Genomic DNA, 21,178 nt, shown 5'->3' on the forward strand with positions numbered 1-21,178 from the left:
ATGAAATTCCACTGTAAAATACAATGTAAATTTGAGTTCAGAAATAATATTTTTACTATATGTTCGCAGAATGTCAAAGCTGTGGTGTGCCATTAATCCTTCTGGTTTCCATCTTTGAATGGTAATAACTGAATGAAAAATATGGTTTAAATCTTGGATTCAGAAATAAACATTATTTTTAAAAGACTATCAACATTATCAGGAAACTACACCTAGAAGATACAAGTTAAAGGACAAATATTTTCAGAAAAGAATTCTAATTAAGTCCTTTTTAACTTTTGACTATGGAAGCTAAACCCGTACAGCCAAATTGACCACTGGGGCAAGCCGCTACAACTCCATTGTGTGTGGCCTTGAGGTTGGAAGTCTTTGCTTGGTGCAGGGCAGGGAGCATAAGCTTGTTGGCCTTGTTGCCATAGTTACTCAAATTTACTGACAGGTACCAACAGTCTCCAGCACAAATGTGAGCAGATGCTACATGTGGATACAAGTAAGAGTAGTCATTCACAGCAAGTATTACAAGAGCTCATGGGGTAACCTTTTCAAAAGCACTTAAATGACTTAGGAGTTAAAGGATATGTCTACTCTTTGAACTGAGGGTGTGATTCCCAGCTTGAGGAGACATCTCCTCACTAGCTCTGATTGAGCTAGCGAGCTAAAAATAGAGCATAGCTGTGGCCATGCAGGCAGCTAGCTGCACCAGGTACATGCCTATGGTCTCAGACTGGTCCATACCTGGTCCATAGCTCAGACTGGCAGCAGCTAGCCCCTTCTGCTGCTCACACCACCACAGCTACACATTGCCTTTTTAGCATGTTAGCTTGGGTGGTTTTCCTCAAGTTGAATATCAGGTATGACTCCTCAGCTCAAAGTGTTAGACATACCTTAAATCCCTTTGAAAGTCAGCACTTAGGCATTTTAAAATAGTTTGCCCATGTTCCTTGCATACCTGCTAACTTTATCTCAAGACCATAGTCAAGAAAGGGGGAGTGGGGCTGAGGAAACATGGACATAAGCGCAATCCTGTCTGTGAAAATGAGGTTCTTAGCGGTGTATTCTCCTCCTAATCCCACCTGTACACAAGAATGAGGCCTAAACTTGGTGACAATGCCTCAGCACTAGAATCAGTGCCGGACTGAGTTCCTCTAGGCTCTGTCTTGGCTCTCTTTTGTCTTTATTAATTATTATGAGCTTGAGCTTCTTCTACACAGCGCTGTGACTTGCCCCCTGCAGGATCAAGCCCCACAGAAGCATTGTGCTCACTTATGTTAGCAGTGAATGTAGCTGTACATGTTAAATTCTCAAACATTCTTCACCCAAAAGCATACATTAAAAAACGTACAAACCCAATATGTTACCAATAAGCCATGATTCAATGTAGTTTGTTTAAACCCAACGTGTACAGAAACAGTTTTGGTTCATGCTATACTGCGATAGAACTGCCTTATCACAGACTGATCATACAACTGCATCTCAAACCTTAAAAGATAATGCGTCAGCATACTCTGCTGTTGGAGCTACTGCACAGTTACAGGAATGAGATCAAGGGCCATACTCCGGCTGTTCACATGCTAAGATAAGGCAAAAATCAAAGTGCCAAAAGACTGAATTACTGGTGTGGAAAGTCAATCAACACAACGAATTGCATTATTCCTGTGGACTGCTAAAGGTCCCCCCCACCCAACAACCCTGTGGATCATGATCTTGTATTCCATCCAGTTCCTGGGATACTGAGAAATGGACATAGGGAAATTCAGAATATGAATATGTTTGTACAATAAAAAGACAATAGGTGAAAGAAGACATGCATGCCTGATGTTGCTAGAAGCCTGTTTGTGCCTAATACATTAGAAAAGGTGTTCAGGGACAGTTAATCCTTACTTAATAATTACCCCCATAAACCTGGCAAGGTCAGTGTCTACATGGAAAATCTGCCATGCGAATACTGGTTGCATCCATTAAAGTTGGTTAGGACAGCTTTAACTACCACAGACGACTTTTTCAGAAGGGTTCTAAGTTCTACATTCATGAATCATCATCTTTTGTTTGAACAGAGGATTCCCTCTTCTTTCCCCCTCCCCTCTTTGGCAGGTGCAACCATTACCCTTAACCCCTAGTGCATACCAGGTGAATGTTCCTTTGTGCAGAGATTAATTTGTTTTGGAAAATACTATGTCCATGTAAATTACATGAGTTAATCAGATTATGCTATGCATGAAATACACTGGGTATAAGCTATTTGCAAAAAGGGCTTGAAGTCATTTAATTAAGGCTTACATTGTGTAGTGTGAAAAGCCTTTCTGAAATTTAATTTTTAAACAGATGTTAACATTGGTTAATCAACTGGAGAGCATGGGGTATTGTGAGGAAGCGGGTAAAGACTCCTAGCAGAATGTATTGTTTGTGACATAGGAAATTCAGTTGCAATAGCAACTGTGGGGAAAAGGGATTTATTCTCAATACCCCTCATGTGATTTCTGTTTAGTTTATATGCATATATTGCCATCTTGATAAACCAAGGCCGATTAAATAGCCATTTTAAGGAGTAAATTCTCAGCCACCTGTCCATGTATAATTTTGCACAAGCAAATACATGCAGTTGTATTCGTGTTCATCCGCAATTTTGGGTGTGAAAAAGTCAAGGCCAGGTAGAAGCCTAGCTGAAAATTTGATCCCAAAAAGAGTAAGAAAGCCTTAGACCTTCAACGAGAGGGAGAGTGTCTGTGTTTAAAATTATTGCTAAGACAGTTTGGTATTCTTGGAACACCAAGCCCTCAAACTCACAACAGGCCTGGCACTGATTGCCTAACAGCCTTTAAATTTGAAATTCAATCCATATATTAAAAAGGTATGAAGCCATACTCATTGCTGGTGGAAACACCTTTGACTTCAATAGGATTGCATTGAGTGTATGCCAGTAGTTAGCCAACACTGGAGAAAAGATCTCCATACTTTTTATTGTTTTCTAAACCAGGAGAAATTTAGGGTTTTGTCATTCACTGATCTCCATTTTTGTTGACAAACAACTGCAGGTCCAGTTTTGCTCTTGCAGTAAGAAGTGCTGAAATTTAGAGGTTTCTGCATGCAGATGCAATCAGGGATTTAGGGTTAGATTCACAAAGGGACTTAGGCACCTGCCATTTTAGGCACTGAAATCCCAGATTTATGCCCCATGGATCTTCACAAAACACCCACTCAGATTCCACCAAACTCTGTGACACCTGAACACACATAGCACCTAAGTTCTGGCTCTGAGCATGTGCCCTGCTGCCTCACTCTAGGCATCTGCCTGCCTAAGCCCCAGTACAATTTACAAACTGGGGCAAGACTGGTGTCCTCCCTCTAACATGCCTGCAGAGCCTGATTGTGTAGGGGTGCTGAGAGCATGCGTAACTCCACACAAAATGGCTGGGGGGGAGCAGGGACACCTCCCTCTTAACTTTTAGCCCAGTGGTTAAAGGACTCACCTGATACGTGGGAGACTGCTTTTTCAAGTTCCTGTCCCCCCAACTGAGGAGGAGAAGGAAGTGTAGCAGGGATCTGCCAGCCCTAAGCACTGGGCTATAGGATATTCCAATGTGGGGCTCCCTCAGTCTATCCTGCTCAAGCTGTTCCACTGCAGATAAATAAGTGGAGAGTGATTGGAGCCTGGGGACTGGATCCTGGATCACCCACATCCAGGGTGACTGCTCTAACCTCCTATAGTCTCAGTTTCATGCTTGCATGTACTCTCTCTGATCTGCTGACTCTTTATGTTCCTGAAGTGGAACAGCTTTAACAGAAGGGACTGAGGAAGTTCCACATCAGAATATCCTATATCAGGGGTCGGCAACCTTTCCGAAGTGGTGTGCCGAGTCTTCATTTATTCACTCTAATTTAAGGTTTCGCGTGCCAGTAATACATTTTAACGTTTTTAGAAGGTCTCTTTCTATAAGTCTATAATATATAACTAAACTATTGTTATATGTAAAGTAAATAAGGTTTTTTAAATGTTTAAGAAGCTTCATTTAAAAATAAATTAAAATGCAGTCCCCCTGGACCGGTGGCCAGGACCAGGCAGTGTAAGTGCCACTGAAAAGCAGCTCACGTGCCAACTTCGGCACATGTGCCATAGGTTGCTTACCCCTGTCCTATATTATATACCACTGGTTAGGGTATTCACCTCAGGGATGGCAGAACCCTGTTTAAATCCCTTCTCTTCATCTTGCAGAGGGATGACTTGAGCCAAAGATCTCCCACATCTCCAGCTAAGTACCCTAACCATGGGTTAAAAGATATGAGGAAGGTTCTCCACTCTCCCCTCACCCCCCCTACCCTAGCTTCTTGTAAGAAACATCCTAGGCACCTGACTTGAAGAGAAGAGAGGAAAAAGTATCCCAGGCAGAGTTAGGCACTGAACTCTGTGAGAGGAGTGGTTGCCAGATTTCTACTGCATTAATAGCCTCAAGTCAGTTAAAAACTAGCTCAAAAGTAGCCTAATCTATTTATTGAAACAAAGGGGTTTTTTTATTAACACATTGGTCTATATGTCAAATAACAAATGAAATCTTTTATCAGATACCTAGTACAGATTTGATGAATTAAAAAAAAGCTACAAGCCCCAGCAGGAGTTTGTCCACATTAGCAACAATGCTAAGAGATGACCACGAACTTCAAAATCAAACCCCCAAAACTGGGGGGCCTGGAGGGATGTGTGTGTATGTACTGGGAGAGGATATTTGGGGGGGTGCTGGGTGAGTGTACTGGGAGGGAGAATTTGGGGGATGCTGGAGGGGTACGTGTGGTCTCACACTCAAGGTGGGGGCAGTGTCATGTTCCCTGTCATGGTGGCAAGGACCCAGGATGCAGCTCCAGCCTGCACCTCCCTGCGACCCGCTCCCCTCGCCAGGGTGGGCAACTAGGGCCTGGCCCTGTCACCCCTCCTGGTTCGGCTCTGAGGTCCCTCGGTGAGACAGAGCTGAGAGAGGCGTGGCATCTCTGCTTACCTGCGGGGCTGGGACAGGCGGGATCTGGCAGCTATGGATACAAGGGAGGGACCAGTTGGGGTGCAGAGAGAGAGCTCGGTGGCTAGAATATGGAGGGAGGGCCAACCCGGGCCTGACCCCGCCCCACATGTGTTTTCAGGGTGTACATAGTCTACTTGTGAATGCTGGTTGCAGTATTTTTTGTGCTGTCTCAGATTGAGGCATTTTGGGCTAGGTACCATCCATGATAACTGGAGATTGAAGGCACCTCACCGTGAGCTGACACTTTTGAACGGTATATTTACCAGGACTGTGGCATTCCTGTGATGAAGTTTGTGGTCACTGAGTACTTGATAGGAATAATTAGGGTCATAATCTACTCTGAGATACAAGCAATAAAGTCAACTGGAAACACACATTGAAGACAACATTTGGCTATTTGAGTTTCATAGGAAGATTCTGAAATGCAACAGATCTAAAGAGAGAAAAAACAGCTGTATGCTGTGTTAAAAAGACCCCATGAAATCTTTATCATGTGGACGTGAGCTGAAATACACATGCTCTAGTGCAGGCTCTGCCTACTGGTCTCTGTGAAAGAATGACTTAATGTTGTTAGATTGTCATTACAAAACATTTAATCCCTATAGAGGGAAGCAGGAAGAATATTCACAAATTTCAATACCATTCATTAATTGCAAATTGACTTAAGTAAAGCTACAAATAGCCAAAATAACTGGAAACCTCCATCTCCATCCTGATATACACACATTTTTATAATAGAAATGGCAGCCAAGACAAATAAAGAGCAATGTAGCGCATCCTGTTGGCATCATATCTTTTACACATTTCATGTATCATTGTTTTCTGTATAGTTACTGCAGTGCCAAAAACATCTGTTGTATAACCTATGGGTCTTTATTCACAAAACAGTTGTAAAATCTTCTGGGGGAGAGAAATATTTCTCTCTTGCGCTATATATATATATATAATCTGTGCAGATGCTCTCTTGTAAGAAAACTCTCAATGGAAGGAAGTATCAAGCCTTTAAAAACAGACATTGTTCACCAGATTCATTGTCAAATGTTCCATTTTTTTCCTTTTACATTTAACTAACGTTCAGAAGTTATTTTTATCAAGCCAAATTCATGTGGGGTGTAAGTCCAGTGAGGCCATAGAATTGAATTATGGATGAAAATTAGCCCATTGTCTTTGCTTGTAGCTCTTCTTTATTGCACAAAACTTAAACCCCCCTTCTGCTTCTACTCTGCATAGCCGCTCAGCTACTAGCTTCCTTCCTACCTCCAGCTTCTCCAAGTTTATCGTGGGCACGGAGTTGGGGAGCTGGTAAATGAGAAAGAGCTGTGAGGAATGCAGCTACCAGGTCCATTCCCGCTCGCAGCCCCTCAGTTATCAGTTGTCCCCATCCTGGCTCCTAACAGAAATATGGGGAAGCCAGAAGGAAGCAGAGAAACAATTCATAATTAAGGGGCTGGACGTACATCCAGGAAATCTCTACACATCCCTATTCTCCATGCAATGCCCCTCAATTGTGTTTCCTACAGTAGTCTTCCACTTTCCCATTTTCTCAAAAACAAAACAAACAAAAAAAAAAGACCTCCCCTCACCTCCCAAAAAACATTCTTTTGTTACTGTGGAGTTAAGGTTACAGGTGTTCAGTGGTGCCTGGTGCTTCTTGTGTTCTTCCAAAAAGAAAGAGTTTAATTTCCTAAATCCAAGCATTGTAAAACCATGAACTATAGAGTTAAGATCTCCTTACCTACATCTTACAAGACGGGTAGCTTTGCAAGACAGTGTACACACGCTAGAAAATTGGAAAAATGCAGAGTTAAGATGACACTTTCCACACCTTTCCCAGAAGAGATGGGCAGGAGAAGCACGAGACATTGTTGAGCACCTGGAAGCTTAACTTCCCCCTCACAAAGTGTCTTGCGAGCTATTACTGTGTGATAAATTCCACAAGCTAATTCAAGGATATTTGTGAACTGACTTCAGTAGTTTAGGGTAGACCTTTACTTTAGACCTGAGTTTGCTACATTCCCGCACAGTATCACAAATCATGAAACAGTGATAGATAGTGCTATTTATACTAAAGAGAGGTAGTTTAAAATATTGTTAGTTTACTTTTTGTTTTGGCCATGTTTGGATCTCTGTGAGAAGCAGGGCCGGCTCCAGGCACCAGCATCCCAAGCAGGTGCTTGGGGCAGCAATCTGCAAGGGGCGGCAGTCCCTGTGTTTATGCCCCAAGCAGCGCGCCGAATTGCCGCCGGACGGCAGGGACGGTCTGTGTGCCCATAGGGCAGCACGCGCATTTCCGCAGCCGCGGCAATTCGGCAGCAGCTTCTATGTTCATCTGTCCGCAGGGGCGCAGCTTCTGTCTTCCGGCTGAAGACAGAAGCTGCCTCCGAATTGCCACCGCCGCGGAAATGCACGTGCCGCCCTAACGTCACACGGACTGCCCCCGCCATCCCGCAGCAATTCAGCGCGCTACTTGGGGTGGCAAAAACAGTAGAGCTGGCCCTGGTGAGAAGTATGTGTGCACGCACCTCTGTTCTCAATGTTACAAGAAAAGTGAGACTAATTGGATTGTTTTCACAAAATGAGCATCAAGATTTCTTTTTAAAGTTTTGGAGGTGTATTACAAATATTATTTAACATTGAATGGTATCTTACTGAATATTTTCCCTACTATATAAATCAAATAAAAATGTCCCATGTTTCCATCCTTGACATCAGGGTAGTAAAGACCAATGCCTTCATTCAGCACAGTTTATTTTTGCAGTGATATTCTTCCACTGCCAAAGAAACAGGAAAATAGATGTTTTTACGAACTCTATTGTGAGATCCAGGGTAATATTCCTCTAAGAAGTTCCAAAATAGGGTTTCAGCAAAGATTAAAGAAATACTTGTTGAAGATACTCTACGACTTTTAATCCTCTTTAGCATATCTCCACAGTAGGCAGTTAGTCAAGTAAAACAGTACTAAATATGTAACAAAGAAAATTTATTCTGATCCTGATAATTTTAACAATGAATTAAAAAAGAAGTCTGTACAGGCCCATTTTGGCTCTTGACAATTGTTTTCAGTAACTTGTAGTTCACAGAATCATAAAAATGCAAGGCTGAAAGGGACCTTGAGAGGTCATCAAGTCTGATCCCCTGCACCGAGGCAGGACCAAGTATACCTAGACCATCCCTGACAGCTGTTTGTCCAATCTGTTTTTAAAAACCTCCAGTGATGAGGGTTCCTCAACCTTCCTTGGAAGCCCATTCCAGAACTTAACAACCTTTATAGTTAGAAAGTTTTTCCTAATATCTAACTTAAATCTCCATTACTACTTGCCTACCTTCAGTAGACACTGAGAACAATTGATAACTGTCCTCTATATAACAGTCCTTAACATATTTGAAGACGATTATCAGGTCCCTCCTCCATCTTCTTTTCTCAAAACTAAACATGCCCAGTTTTTTTAACCTTTCCTCATAGGTCAGGTTTTCTAAACCTTTGATCATTTTTGTTGCTGTCCTCTGGACTCTCAAATTTGTCGACATTTTTCTTGAAGTGGCACCCAGAATTGGACACAGTACTCCAGCTGAGGCTTCACCAGTACCAAGTAGTGTGGAATAATTACCACTCATGTCTTACATACAACACTCTTGTTAATAGGAAGGAATAATTCTGGGGTGTAAGTGAATACTTTGCACTTGTCTTGACTGAATTTCATCTTGCTGATTTCAGACCAATTTTCCGATGTATCAAGGTCATTTTGAATTCTAATCCTGTCTTCAAAGTGCTTGCAATCCTCCCAGCTTGGTGTCATCTGCAAGTTTTATAAGCAGATTCTCCATCCATTGACCAAATGATTAATGAAAATATTGAATAGTACTATACTCAGGATTGACCCGTATGGGACCTCACTAACTACGCCCTCTCGATTGGAGCAAACGTAGATAACTACTCTGAGTACGATCTTTCTGCCAGTGGTGCACTCACCTTATAACAATTTCATCTAGACCACATTTCTCTCATTTGCTTTTGAGACTGTCAAGTGAGACTGTGTCAAAAGTCAACTGAAATCAGGATATATCACATCTACTGCTTTCTTCCTATACACTAGGCCATTAATCTGGTCAAAGAAGGAAATTAGGTTGGTTGCCATGATTTGTTCTTGACAAATCTGTGCTGGCTATTCCTTATAACCCGATTATCCTCCAGGTACTTACAAACTGATTGTTTAATAATTTGTTCCAGTATCTTTCCAGGTACCAAAGTTAGGATGACTGGTCTATGATTCTCTGGGTCCTCTTCATTCACTTTTTTAAAGATCAGTAACTTCCTTCTCCAGTCCCTTGGGACCTCACCTATCCTCCATGAGTTTTTGCGAAGGTAACAGCACATAATTAACCTGTGAACTCACTTCTACAAAATAGAAGCTGGATGCTTATTAATTAATATAATATCACCTATAAGACCCAATCAAGAATCATGGCTCCATTGTGCTAGGATGTAGAGCAGCATGGATAAAAAGAAAAAAAATTATTGTAAATTAAAATATTAATTTTTATTTAAATCAGTTTTTCTATTTAAATTAATACATTTTGCTTCTTAGAAATAAACCTATTTACAATTCTGATAACCTATGTTAAAAGCCTAAACTCACTATAATACTAAAATCGTTAATTATATTTAATACAGACTACATTTAATTTAGAATATATTAAGCAGTACATGTTTGCTGCCAAAGCTTTAAAGAAAGTCAAACCGCTGAACTGGTGGAAATCACTGAATAAGCACCTGGAACCAGTTTGTTGAAGTGCTAAATCAGCATTTGGCAGCTTTCTGCAGGTATAGAGAGAATGCTTTCTTCATTTCAGTTTATTCAACTAGTACAGTTTAATGGCTAGTTCATTGAAAGTTAAGAAACTGATTGGGAGCTGAAATAGCTGGAAAGCTTGCTTTCCTCAATCTACAAATACAAACTAGATGTGAGAATGAAATCTACTGGCTCAAAAGTCTTTAAAGACATGGTGACCAGAAACAATCAATTCAATTCAGTAACTACAGATAATGCGTCTGTTGTTTAATAAACCAGCTGGTTTTCAATACAAAACGTGTTTTGATAAACTTATATAAAAAAGTATCCAGAACATTTAAGGTTGGTTTATGTAGGAAACAATTTTAAAGTGCTTTTTGTGCATTTTTAATTGAATTCCAATTTTTATCCAAATAGAGCTTGATGCAAATCACAACTAAAAAAAAAGTAATCATCCAGTAAATAAGAAGTGTATCATTTCCTAACATAATGTAAAAATAAACAACGTGAATCAATGCATGCTAAGATATATAATTGCTTAAATATGTGTGGTTAGCAAATAATAGTAACAAATTTAGTATAAAGACTATATTTAGTTGCAAGTCAACATTTTTAAATGGTTACCAGCCAGTGAGAACCAACCTTTCTTTAGGAAAATACCTAATAAGTACCAACTGAAAACAAGTTAAAAATTGATTTCTTAAATCAAGGTTTCCTTTATGCTGATTTAAATCAATCCATCCTGCACTATACAGACATGTTAAAACAAGACAACAGTTCCTGCCCCAGAGAATTTACAATCTTGGCATCAGACAGGAAGTAACAGATGGATTAAACAGACAAATGGGGATGAGGTAACAGAAAAGCAGACGTCTCAGTTTGCCACTGCCCTAACCAATGCCAGACAGTATTGATTTTGTAGGCATCACAGCAGATGTCTTAATGAGGATAAGGTGATGGCTTTACAAATTATAACACTGAGGTTTTCCCCATGCATAGGAGGTGGCATAGGAGAAAGCATAGAGGTGATTGAAGGACAAGGAGCTAATCAGAAAATCATGGCTGGCATTATTGGTAGAGAAAAGGTAAAGGTTGAGAGCTCATAGATCTGATAGGGTGGGGCTAAAGGATGATGGGCCTTGAAGACAAAGTCAAGGAGATTCTGTTTCATGCAGTGGAAGACAGGTAGCCACTGGAAGGAAACAGCAAAGGGGGTGGATATGGTCAGAATGCCAGTGTCAGTAAGATTATCCTAGCATCAGCATTTTGAATTGACCTGAGGGAGGCAGTGTGGCTGGCTTCAGTGCTAGAGAGGAAATTACATAAATTGAGGTGTGAGATGATGAGCTCCTGGCAGACTGGACAGATAAAATAGGACAAATCTTAGAAATATTATGTAGGTAGAAGCAGTGAGACTTGGACATGGTCTGGATGTGCAGAGATTTATAAGAGGGAAATAACTCATTTGAGTGACTGAAAGGTAGAATTATTCAATGTGAAGGAAAAATAGGAAGGCTTTTGGGTTGGAGTTCAAAAGCTCAGTTTTGGCCATGTTGCCAGCTGGACATCCATATGGAGATGTCAGAAAGATAGATGAAGATCTGAGATTGGATGGAAAGAGGCAAACCTTTAATAGAGAGGTAAATTTGTGAGTAGTCAATATAGAGATGGTTTCTGAAGCCATGCTTGTGGTTAAGAGCTCCGAAAGAAAAGGTATCAAGAGAAGAGTAGGGAGCCAAAGACTGAGCCTTGAGGAATACCCACTAGAAAGAGGAGAAGAGGACACACTCAACAGTCCACAGAAAGAGCAACATGAGAGAACAGAGTCTCAAAAGCCAATAGAAAACTGAAATTTAAGAAGTAGCGAGTGGGTCAGTGCTGTCAAAGGCCTGTGAGAGCTCAAGGAGAACAAAGATGGAATAGAGGTCACTGGAGACTTTAACAAGAGCAGTTTCAAGGTCAGGAAGGTGGTTTAAAGAAGGTAAAGAATGAAGTTGGAGGAGAGGAACTCAAGGCAGCAGTCATACATGGTGTGTTCAATAAGCTTGGCAGTAAATGGATAATGTTTGGAGAGGCAGGTGGGAGTCAAGGGTAGAATTTTGATTTAATTCTTTTCGATGGAGGAGACTAAAGCATGCTTGTATTGTTAGGGGAAGGAGCCTTTGAGAAGGATAAGGGAGAGTGGGACAAGAGAGACAAAGCAGAATGGGATGGGGAGGGGTATCCACTGGAGCATATGGAAGGGTTAGAAGAGAGTAGATGAGAAATCTTATCAGAGGAGAAGGGAGGGGAGGGAATAGGGCATGTCAGTCAAGGTGAAAAAATAAAGCTGCTTGGCTAGGAAAGTAGCAGAACTGCACAAGGAAGAGAACAAATTTGTTGTGGAGGAAGCTTGCATGATCATATGACTTTCCTAGAGTTGCTAGAGGTGGAACAGAGGAAGCAGATACTTGGGTTGATCCAACACTGGGCTTTGGTAAGGCAGACTATGTGATGGGAGAGAGTAACAAAGGAGTTGAGGGTGGTGAAGACTGTAGAATGGAGGGAATCAACAACTACATCAATGGAGGAGGGGGCCGAGAGCAGACAAGAAGTTATCAGTGTTAATACATTGGAAGTCAAGAAGGAACTGAGTGGCAGGGCAAGGGGGGCATGTAGGTGATAAACACAAATTTAGCAGGATATTTTTAAAGGTTCAGATATTTATATGGATAATAAAAATCCATAATTGCATTTGATAAGATTAAAATGTGCTTTTTGATATAAGCCAACTACTAACTGCCCAGAATTAGGAAGAAACTTCTCTGAGGGTCAAGTTACTCCATGCTTGCCCATTTTGGAGTTTCTTGTGCTGTCTTCTGAAAGCTTTAAGTACTGTTCATTGTCAGAAACAGGATATTGGAATGGATGGACCACTAGTATAATGCAGCATAACAATCCTTGTGCTGCTATTCAGCTGGCCCGGATACACATTCTCTAGCAATATTTAAATTGTGTTAACATACTTTTCAAGGGAAGGCACTATTGAGAGAATCCAGGAAACATAACTATCACTTTAATTGTGAAAGCAGATCCAGCATTTTGTTCCAACAGTAACCTGTGTGTGATTCTTGGGGTGATAGCTGTGTCTCTGGTCCAACCGGAACTGAAAATTCAGATAAAAGCATACAGAGAACCTGTTCATGTTGACAAGTAGGAATAAAGAAACTTCATTGAACAATCCAATTTCTAAATGTTTATTCTGGGGTTGGCCCTTGAGGAATGGAAAACTACTGATTTCAGGATAAAGGTGAATTACAGAGCAAAAAATAAATTCAGCCTAGATCATTTTGTTGAATGTCCTCTCTAACATAGCTTTTGACACAGAAATGTGTGTTAATTTTTAGGGCTGTGGATTACTCACAGTTAACTCAGGCAATTAACTAAAAAAAATTAATCATGATTAATCGCAGTTTTAATCGCACCGTTAAACAATAGAATACCAATTGAAATGTATTAAATATTTTTGATGTTTTTCTACATTTTCATATATATTATATTCTGTGTTGTAATTGAAATCAAAGTGTATATTATATTTTATTACAAATATATGCACTGTAAAAATGATAAAAGAAATAGTATTTTTCAATTCATCTCATACAAGTATAGTAGTACAATTTTTGTCGTGAAAGTGCAACTTACAAATGTAAATTTTTTTTGTTACATAACTACACTCAAAAACAAAACAATGTAAAACTTCAGAGCCTACAAGTCCACTCAGTTCTACTTCTTGTTCAGCTAATCGCTAAGACAAACAAGTTTGTTTACATTTACAGGAGATAATGCTGCCTTCTTCGTATTTACAATGTCACCAGAAAGTGAGAACAGGCATTTGCATGGCACTTTTGTAGCCGGCATTGCAAGGTATTTACGTGCCAGATAAATATTACAATTGATAGGACTTAAATTTTTTTTTTTAAGTGCATTCTTTATTCCGTTGCTTCTGTCTCCTCCCCTACACCTGCTTCAGTTTGCTAGGTAAATCCCTCTTCTCTCTGCTGACTGCTCTGGCAACTGAGACAAAAGCTTTTCCATGATTAATTAGCAAGCATTGATTATGAAACTTTCAGATACTACATATCTCATCTTCAGAACACACCCATTATGACAAACAAGTTGCCACCTGTTTTGTCTTAAAGTTGAAATACAAAGCTAACCTGAAAAACAGATTTCATTATCTAAATGTCCCTAATAACTAGGCTGCATCGAGCATTGAGCATACAAAAAGTTTTAACTAACTTTTTAAAATTCTTTTTTTTTCTCTGAGACTCTCTCAAAACTTCCTGGTTCACTGAAGGTATCCAAGACTGTGGCATCACAAATATCAGAACCCTCATTGCAATCTATACCTGATGTCATATTCTGGGAAGCCTTCAGTGATCCAAGAAGTGCCAAGAGGATTTCAGAAAAGAAGAAAACAAAATTAATAGGGCTGTCAAGCGATTAAAAAAATTAATCGTGATTAATTGTGCGATTAAAAAAAATCACTATTAATCACACTGTTAAACAATAATAGAATACCATTTATTTAAATAATTTTGGACGTTTTCTACATTTTCAAATATATTGATTTCAATTACAACACAGAATACAAAGTGTACAGTGCATCCAGCATAGGCTCATGTACCTTCTAAGTGTCTTTCATTGACCCATGTATAAGATATATCAGTGCCACCCACAGTGCTATTCTAGATCTGGCTGTTGGAATGTAGGCATGTTCCTCCACCACTACCCTTTCAGTGTTCCTCCTTTTTATTACATTACGCGACCCAGGGCTGGCTCCAGGCACCAGCTTAGCAAGCAGATGCTTGGGGCTGCCACTCCGGAGAGGGGTGGCACATCCAGGTATTCGGCGGCAATTCAGCAGAGGGTCCCTCGCTCCTGCTCGGAGCGAAGGACCTCCCGCTGAATTGCCGCAGATCGCAATCGCTCTGCTTGGGGCGGCAAAACCCCTGGAGCCGGCCCTGATACGACTCAACTCTCTTGGATGCTCTGTAACTTGAAGTCTTTAGATCATGATTTTTGAGGACTCCAGTAACTCAGCCAGAGGTTAAGGGTCTGTGACAGGAGTGGGTGGGTGAGGCTCTGTGGACAGCAATGTGCAGGAGGTCAGACTAGATCAGTGATTCTCAACCTATTTACCATTGTGGGCTGCAGGTGAGAACCACTGTGCCAGACATATTGGCCCACCCAGCCCTGCACTGCCAGCCTGTCCCTTCTCCTCGGGGGCAGATCCGCACCACACACCGCACTGACCCCCCTACCCAGAGACCGCCCCCGCTAACCCCCCCAACCCCTGTTTCCAGCACATACACACCCCACCACCATGGAGTGGGGGCCCCGTGGCTGTGGGGCAGGCAACCAGGACCCCATGGCTACAGGACCAGAGCCCCAAGTAAAACAGCCCCCCTGCATACCCCTAGTTCCATGCTGCCCTTCTCCCTCTACCCCCTCACTGCCCAGAGACCCACTCTGCCACACACTGCCCCCCTGCCGCACTCACCTCCCCAGCTGCTGCCAAGAGCGCTGCAGCAGGGCTACCAACACCTCTCCCCCTCAGCCAGTCCCACCCCCTGCCAGGCCCAACCGGCACATTTTTTTTTTTTTAGTGCACAGGTGGGTCACAGCTGTGTGTTAATTGGGCCAATGCGGCCCGTGGGCCGAGAACCACTGGACTAGCTGATCATGATGGTCCCTTCTGACCGTAAAGTCTATGAGTTTTGCAAGAATGACTGACCTAAGATTCCCTCCTCAGGACCAAAGGGAAGTGTGAGCTCCATAAACACACTAAGAAAGGTTGGGAAGACTTCATAGGCTAGAGAAGTGAGAATTCTAATGGGCATATTCTCTCCTTAATGCTAGTAACACAACTTTCATTAACCCTTAATGGGAGTTACTCATATGCACAGAGAGGTGAATATATCATTATGTTTGCTCACAAACCAGCACTTTATCATAGCATTGTACTATAGACTCTTTACTACCATCCTAACTTAATTTGCCGCAATATATAAGAGATGCATTTAAAAAGAACTGCCATTAGTGACTACCTTAATTATATCATTACAATACTAGTCGTTGACAACTCATTTTTTATTCAGGCAGCTTTAAGTGCCTTGAAACAGTTTTCGGAACAGGGACTGGATCCAGTGGAAGGGGCTATGAAGGTTGAAAATGGAACACTTGAAAAGTAAGTGTCATTTAGTCTTTTATATTTTAATGCCTGTGTGCTGTGCCACATAAAAATGTTGATTAAAAGCTTAATTGCCCTTTTAGAACTTAGCAAAAACTGTAGTTCATTTCCTCTAGAATTCACATATAATTTGACAATTTGCTCACATAAAAAGCATTTCACTTTTTAGTGCTAGTTGTAGTGTTTACTAACTAGTAATGATGCAGCCAGCCTTCTCATGCAAAGTTTTTCTTTTTAATTGTATGGCTATTATGTAATTAGCCTAACATGAGTAACTGGAAATTTTATTTTAGTGATCCATCTTGCTTTTAGTCAAACAGGTTACAGTGCATGATGTTGCATGTAAGTAGCTTTCTGCCAATCAGTGTTTATGTATGTAATGTCAATTTTATCCTAAAGAATTTGAAAGTAAAGCAGAATTTCTTTCAGTCCTTAAGAACACTGATCTGGAATTTTAGCTCTGAGGAATATACAATAGATGTAAGTTTCATAGTGGATTTTTTTTAAATTAATTATTTTGAAAGAAATAGGATTGTTTGTACAAACTAGTACATTTTTCCAACTTTTAATGTAGCAAAAGGAACAAAGTAGTCTTACATTACCAAATAGCAGCATAAAAGATAGACTATAAATATAAGTGGCATTTGGAATTTTCAATAGATACACTGTGCCTATTTATAAAACTGATTTAATCAGAAACATTTTCCACATGATCTCATCAGCATAGTATCTGAACATAAATATTGTTGTTTCACTTTAAAATGTCACCTTTCATGGTGACCTTTGAATCTCATGTGCCATCTGCTAATAAACATGTCTTAAAGATGTGCAACCCTGGACCTTACCGCTCTTGTTAATGTATTAATCTTTCAGACAAGTCAAGCATCTGGGAGAGAAAGCAGACAATAAACAGACTAACTCAGGCACCATTGCTCAGGACTGCAAGGATTCAAAGGCTGTCGTCTAGGAGCTTCCCAGCACCCACGGCCGCCACTGCATCCTTATAAACCTGTCAACACGCAATAGGGTGTATGTGTACAAGGAAATGAATGACTAATACCATTATTTGAGTCTTATGTGAAGACAACACTATTCTAACACAAGAGATAGTATACATGGTACTGTTTATTCAACTGGGGGGAAATAAAATTGAGCATGTCCCTCAGAACTTGAGATCAGATCATAACTCAATTGCCCAGAGGCAGCAGAAATCTGATCATGTTACTGGAACTTAAAATAACAATTAATTAACAAAGTGTTATGAAAAAAAGGTAAAGTTTAAAACTGATTAATATGAGTCAGCATTGATTCAGTTACCCAATTTTTTCATAGTGTAGTTTAAGTTCAGCTTTACTCTTTTTTAAAATAAATGCTTGAATATTTTAAAATTAACCAATGACAGTGCTGTGAGAATTGTAGCTGTTGTCTTCATATATAGTCATACGGCTTATCTTTTTATGCAGCCATTATGCATTCTTCATTCTATATCAATATGTATGACTTTAAGATGCACTACTCAGAGTTGTATGCAAACAGACGTTTAAATCATGAAAAGGTTTTGCTTAAACATGAACTGATGTTAGTAATGATCAATCGCAATATTCTCCAGGAAAAGCAGTTACCGTATTTGATTTCCCTCCCTGTTATCAATTGGAGAGGCGTCTTGCCTCCAAGGAACATTTCCCCCTTAATTCTGCTCTCTGTTGTGTGAAGCACATCTACACCCCATTCTGTGTGTTGTATCAACCCACCGTTTGCATCAACTGAGTGTTTTTAATAACTGCATTCTGATCAGGAACAGCAGATAGGATTGAAATGTTATCTAGAAAAGGGAAGAAAACAGTTGAAACAGATGTAAAGATTTTCCTTATAGAAGGAATGGTATTAGAGATGAAACTGGCAGCTGCACTCAGTACCAGAATGTTCAGATATGTGGGCAAATGCAGTAAAACCACATCAGTTCATGTGTACAATGGTGGTGTCATCTCTTCTTTATTCTCTAAAAATATTCACCTAGCAGAACTACTTGAAAAGTCACAAAAACTTACACCGAACAACTAGTACCTATGACAAGAACTGGATTAGACCATATCTTCTACCACGGGGCCGCCTCCTATGAAACTATGGTTCTACTTATATGTAACAAGCTCCTTTTAGACTCAAGTATATAATTTTTTTAAGAGCTTTCCATTTTTAAATCTTATGCAACAAAAACATGACACAGCTGTTGACTGCACAACAATAGAATTACAATTACATAAGATTCACAAGCACATAACCCACAAAACACAACCTGTCTGACTCACCTGACCCGAAGACACACAAATAGCAATATACAGAAACAGTGCAAATTGCATATGTAACTGGGCCCCATCTGTGAAAGTCCTTTGATGCTCTATGCTCTGCAAGGTAATAAGTATCATAATACACACAAAGCTAGTTGCTGCTGAAAAATTATATCCACAAAGTAGTGGCTTTACATCTGATCCTCTGCAGAATGCTCAGTCCTGCTCTCATGAAGGTACTAAGGACTTTCATGCTCAGAGTTCTCAACTTCTGGGGGCTCTGCCTTCCCACCTCCCCCCAATTCCAGGTACGGACAGTGCCTGTCTGGCTCCCAGAGCTGGGGAGGTTGGTGGGGAGGCTGAGTGCCCAGCAGAGCCGGCTCTACTGTTTTCGCCACCCCAAGCAGTGCGCTGAATTGCCGCCGCGGGCGACGGGGGCAGTCCCTGTGCCCTTAGGGCAGCAGGCGTGTTTCCACGGTAGCGGCAATTCGGCGGCAGCTTCTATGTTTAGCTGAAGCTGCCCCAGACAGCTAAACATAGAAGCTGCCGCCGAATTGCCCTCACCACTCAAACGCGCCTGCCGCCCTAAGGGCACACGGACTGCCCCCGCCCTCCGTGGCGGCAATTCGGCGCGCTGCTTGGGGGCAAAACAACAGGGACTGCCGCCCCTTTCAGAATGCCGCCCCAAGCACTAGCTTGGAATGCTGGTGCCTGGAGCCGGCCCTGGTGCCCAGGCTCTCTGGTATCTGGGCCATCTTTTGTCATTTTCACACAGAACCTTCTCTGAGGTCAGTCAACAAACCAAAAGTTTCACATTTGACATTTCATCCTGCTTAGGGTAAAAAAAACATTTCCCTCCCAAAACAATGTTTTCTCAGAAATGGATTCCCTTTCTTCAGCCACCTCTAATGCTGAGCACCTTAGCTCCTGTGAAAGTGTGTAACTTCCAGGAGGCATTTGGCAGGAGCAGGGTCTTAAAATGGTAGAGAAATATTGAACTGTGACCAATGTCTTGCTCAAGGAGCGCATTGTCTCCATTGGCTATGGAAGTGGGCGGTTCTTCTGCACCCTTCAGCCTAGCAGCCTGTAACCTAGGACAGACTTAGACCAGTGGGTCTCAACCAGGGGCACATGTACCCCTGGGGGGTACACAGAGGTCTTCCAGGGGGTACATCAACTCATCTAGATATTTACCTAGTTTTACAACAGGCTACATAAAAAGCACTAGCGAAGTCAGTACAAACTAAAATTTCATACAATGACTTGTTTATACTGCTCTATATACTATACACTGAAATGTAAGTATAATATTTATAATCCAGTTGATTTATTTTATAATTATATGGTAAAATGAGAAAGTCAGCAATTTTTCAGTAATAGTGTGCTGTGACACTTCTGTATTTTTATTGTTGTCTGATTTTGTAAGCAAGTAGTTTTTAACTAAGGTGAAACTTGGGGGTACGCAAGGCAAATCAGACTCCTGAAAGGGGTACAGTAGTGGAAAGGTTGAGTGCCATTGGCTTAGATTACTGTTGACAGTGTTTCCAAATATGCTGTACATATTACAGGCCGTATTAACCGCTACCTTAAGAAACCCACAAGAGGGAGAGAGAAACCTATTTTAAAAACACTTTGCATGGTGAACTGCATGTATTTAGGGCAATATTCCTCCTGCTGAGACGGGGGAGGGACTTGCAGCAGCCATTTGGAGGGGTGGAGTGGCACAGCCTTAGATTGTGCAGGTGTTCAAAGGTCTCCAGGGAAATCGACAGATCTGGGCACATTCAAGAGCAGAGCTAGTACCACCACACTGAGTCCCACCTGACACCTTGACAGCAGTGCTCACTCATTTCCATGGGTTGGCTTCCTGAGGAGGAGAAGCTGATGTTGCTCAGAGTAACGTCATCTCCTGATGAGAAGTGTGCCAGAATAGGAGATCTGTCCCAGGTGATAATATTGCCTACATCAGTCACTTCCCAACTCTGCCATCTCTAGTCCAACATAGTCTCCAAAGGATTTCTCAATGTATTTTGTGCTGTTCGCTTGGAGGCTCAGGTGGATGAAGGAACCAATGCCAGAATGGCTTTGGCCCTCTATCTCTACTAACTTTGGAAACTATCAGGCTGAAATTTTGCTTTTTTTTCATGCTCTCCATGTTATACAGCAGCATGAATAGCACAAGTGTAAATTAGAGCAGTAGATTCAACGGTAAGTCATTCATATGCAAGCAACACCATTGACTTTTGTGGCATTGCCTGAGTGTAATCAAGGAGATTGCTTGGGCATAAGCCACTTCTTCTTCTTCAACGCTTAGCTAGACAGTCAGCTGTAGCAATCATTTGCCATTTGGTCCGTTCCTGCGCAACCACGAAGGCTTGACCGCCTGAGAGTCCAACTACTCTTCACTTTAACAGTTGTATTATATAAATGGCAGATAGCCCCTCCAGTAAAACTCAGTAACAAACCAAAATCTTGCCCCTGGAGTTAGACTCAGAAACAAACACAACTACACAGTCAACATCTGACCCGTCGGTGTCCTCCAAGCTTATGTTGCCCTCTTCTCTGTGTTGAATTCCAGGTGTCTCCCCGAAACACTTTATGTGGGGTATCCAGCCTTTGCCCCAGACAAAAAGGAGCTGATAATTTCATTTCTCTGGCAGACTCCAGAAAATGCCTTCCACTTCACAAATAAAACCCATGAGCAGTCCAGCTAGAACGTTCCGGTTGATTCTCATGAGAGTCGCAATGTATGTGCCAGTTCCTGGGCATTGTGTCCTTTGGAAAGTTCACTGCACTAACTTACAATGCACCCTTCCAAGTTCAATGTAATTTTAGTATTTGTGAAACCTGTATTAACAAGAGGCC

The 21,178-nt window shown here is 41.3% G+C and overlaps 1 protein-coding gene across 4 annotated transcripts in view; it reads left to right on the top strand.

Annotated features, from left to right (window-relative positions):
• STAU2 (staufen double-stranded RNA binding protein 2) overlaps positions 1-17,996 on the top strand; it is a 218,373-nt gene extending 200,377 nt beyond the window's left edge. For all 4 annotated transcript variants that reach the window (XM_045004505.1, XM_045004506.1, XM_045004508.1 and 1 more), the window contains 2 exons: positions 15,937-16,025; positions 16,902-17,996. In XM_045004505.1, coding sequence (XP_044860440.1) covers positions 15,937-16,025; positions 16,902-16,995 — 183 coding nt within the window. In that variant the 3' untranslated portion in view covers positions 16,996-17,996. The remainder of the gene's footprint in view (positions 1-15,936; positions 16,026-16,901) is intronic.
• Positions 17,997-21,178: the final 3,182 nt, after the last annotated feature.

Source organism: Mauremys mutica, chromosome 2 (assembly GCF_020497125.1).
Source record: "Mauremys mutica isolate MM-2020 ecotype Southern chromosome 2, ASM2049712v1, whole genome shotgun sequence".
In the NCBI taxonomy this organism is placed as follows: Eukaryota; Metazoa; Chordata; order Testudines; family Geoemydidae; genus Mauremys; species Mauremys mutica.